Here is a 2,574-nt window from a genome sequence, read left to right on the forward strand (position 1 = left end):
TTCCTCGATGGACTAGGTCTGAGTCCAACTCTTAAACATCATTCGCCTTTGACAATATGATTTTTCTACATATGTAGCACATAAAGGTGGATGATCAGCATCGCGCGAAGAACTTTGGACTGGTCCCAAACCAACTCTGACGCACGCCATACCATTCGGCGCTAAGGTTTACTTCCAGACGGGTGAGAAAAGAAAGTTCTCCAAAAAGGGCCAAGCGGAGATTCTTCTCGGACCCAGCTTAAACACTGTTGATGGAAGTATGCGTATCAACAATACGAAGACGAAGCGCATCGTAAACACGCGTGATTACAGCCTTGATCCAACTGTGGCGGGTAACACCCGTTCAGCAAAGTCGGCCACACCTTGTGTTGGGGATAGCGGTTCAGATAGCGATGCGTACTTCTCAAGTGTCGAGAATGATATGATAAAGGAAGATTTAGAGCGTAATGAGACGATCACAGTTCAGAGGACGAACCGGGATCATAGACCGTATTTGAAGCAGAGATTACTCCTGAAGCAGATATAAATTCTGCAACATGCGGTGCAGTTGGAGGTTAGGAAGTGACTCAGACGAGGTTCAAGTTGAGCAAACCACTGGATGGTGGGAACGGGTTTGGTACTGGCGAGTATCCTGTATATCCAAGAATGAACGGGCAGAAGCGCGACTTAATTGATAAACACACTCCGTCTTGGGGGGGGGGTGGGGGCAGACATGCCCAGGGCTATGGAGATTTGCTTAGACGTGACCGAGATACTAACCACACTCCTCCCCGCACTGGCTCAGAGCCTAAAAGAGATCGTAAACGAAGATTATGGTGAGATTGATGTCTGTCACTTTGCTGAAGATGAGATAGCATATAAGGATCTGCCAGGGACATCAGATGAAAAACAGTTTCGTGAAGCAATGCGAGAAGAGTTGCGGTATATATTGAAGATAAAGATCTGAACTCTAAAACAGCGGTGCACTGCGCGTACGGAGTCCTTGGGTCTCAAGTGGGTTCACTATCAAGCGTGATACGAATGGCTAGATTGTGATTGTACGACATAAAGCTCGCATATGCCCCAAAGGTTATTCCCAACAGTACGGTCGTGACTATGTTAAAACTTTGGTCCCCTGTGGTGACTATGGAGACAGTTCGTGCATGTTTGGCTATCGCCGCTTCCGAGAAGCTAAACATTCTACAATTTAACTTGAAGACTACATTTCTGAAAGCACACTCGACGATTCTGTATGTACTGAAATGCCTAACAAATGTGTTGAGCTGGTTGGTGACCTGCTGATTGTTGAAGAGCGCAACATGATCAAAAATAGAGCAATTCGTGAGCTGCAGAAGAGTATCTATGGACTGAAACAAGCTGGTTATGCCGATACATACGATTCAGAGATTTCCTTATCGATGTTGTTGGCCTTCGTCCAAGTTTGACAGACCCATATCTATCTATAGGCAAAGGCTACTTCCTGATACTATACGTGGATGATGGCTTGATTTTCTCGACTTCACGTCGAACGGGGGTGAAGATTTTGAATCAGATCAAGAAAGAGTTCGACGTGAAATCTATGAGACCACCATTTTTCTTTTTGGGCTGAAAAATCAATATGTCCGAGCAGGAATCTTCATTTCGCAACCAGCTTAGCTTGTATAGCGAAGCTAGTAGAAATGTTTGGGTCCTTCAAACAAGTCAGCACACCGATGAGCACCATATTTGACTTTGATCAACCAGGCACTGTCTTATATTATTGTATCATTCACCAACTAAGGCAAGAGAAGCTGCTGACAGGAACGTGTGTGGATATCTTGAAATCACAAAGAATTGGGAAATCTCCTGTGCATCCGGGAAGAGTTAGGGATTGTGTCTATACTCAGATGCAAGTTATGGTGGCGAGAAGGATAAGCGATCTTGAACTGGATACCTATTGTATCGTTCCGGAGGACCAGTGTAATGGGGAGCGAGTCATCAGAGTCTTGTCACTCTTAGCACATCCGAGCCAGAATATGTAAGTCTTGCGGAAGCTTGTCGCGATATCAACACAGCTTTGAACCTGTTGATGGACTTAGGGTGTGCACCGAACAACGCAGTAGTTTGCTTCAAAGACAATCAAACTATCAAGAAGATGGCTGAGGAGTTGACCACGAAGCATAGTAAGAACATTGATGTGAAATACTACTACGTACATGAATTGTGTCAGAAGAGTACACTTTCGATTGCAGATTGTCGATCAAGCTGATGGCGGCTGATGCCCTGATCAAAGCATTACCACGAGTTGCCTTCCAAAGACACCACATTTCGAAGTTCCGTTGTTACAAATGTGCACTTGTACTTAGCGCCTCGAGATGCCAATGCACATGGACTTTCTCAAAATTAATAATCTAATGAGACCACAATTTTTAAGATGAAGCCCTGCCATATAAAAGGGAGAGACCCAACGAAAATAAAATCAGTTTTACAAAGGATAAAATTGTACGACATAGTCGTCGGTATCATATGCCATGATGTATTCAACAAACACCTCGAGCTGTAGAGATACTATCTGATACTAAACTTCTTGAGACACGAGGATGTTCTCGATGTCTA

At 44.3% G+C, this 2,574-nt stretch overlaps 2 protein-coding genes across 2 annotated transcripts; both read left to right on the top strand.

Annotated features, from left to right (window-relative positions):
• Nucleotides 1-166: 166 nt before the first annotated feature.
• Nucleotides 167-526, top strand: SARC_14205 (hypothetical protein; the record flags this gene model as incomplete). Its single annotated transcript, XM_014291661.1, has 1 exon — nt 167-526. A coding segment is annotated over one exon (360 nt), but the record flags the coding sequence as incomplete, so codon positions are not given.
• Nucleotides 527-720: 194 nt separating this feature from the next.
• SARC_14207 (hypothetical protein) lies at nt 721-921 on the top strand (the record flags this gene model as incomplete). Its single annotated transcript, XM_014291662.1, has 1 exon — nt 721-921. A coding segment is annotated over one exon (201 nt), but the record flags the coding sequence as incomplete, so codon positions are not given.
• Between the last annotated feature and the right edge of the window lie 1,653 nt (nt 922-2,574).

This window comes from Sphaeroforma arctica (assembly GCF_001186125.1).
Source record: "Sphaeroforma arctica JP610 unplaced genomic scaffold supercont1.4293, whole genome shotgun sequence".
Lineage (NCBI taxonomy): Eukaryota > Ichthyosporea > Ichthyophonida > Sphaeroforma > Sphaeroforma arctica.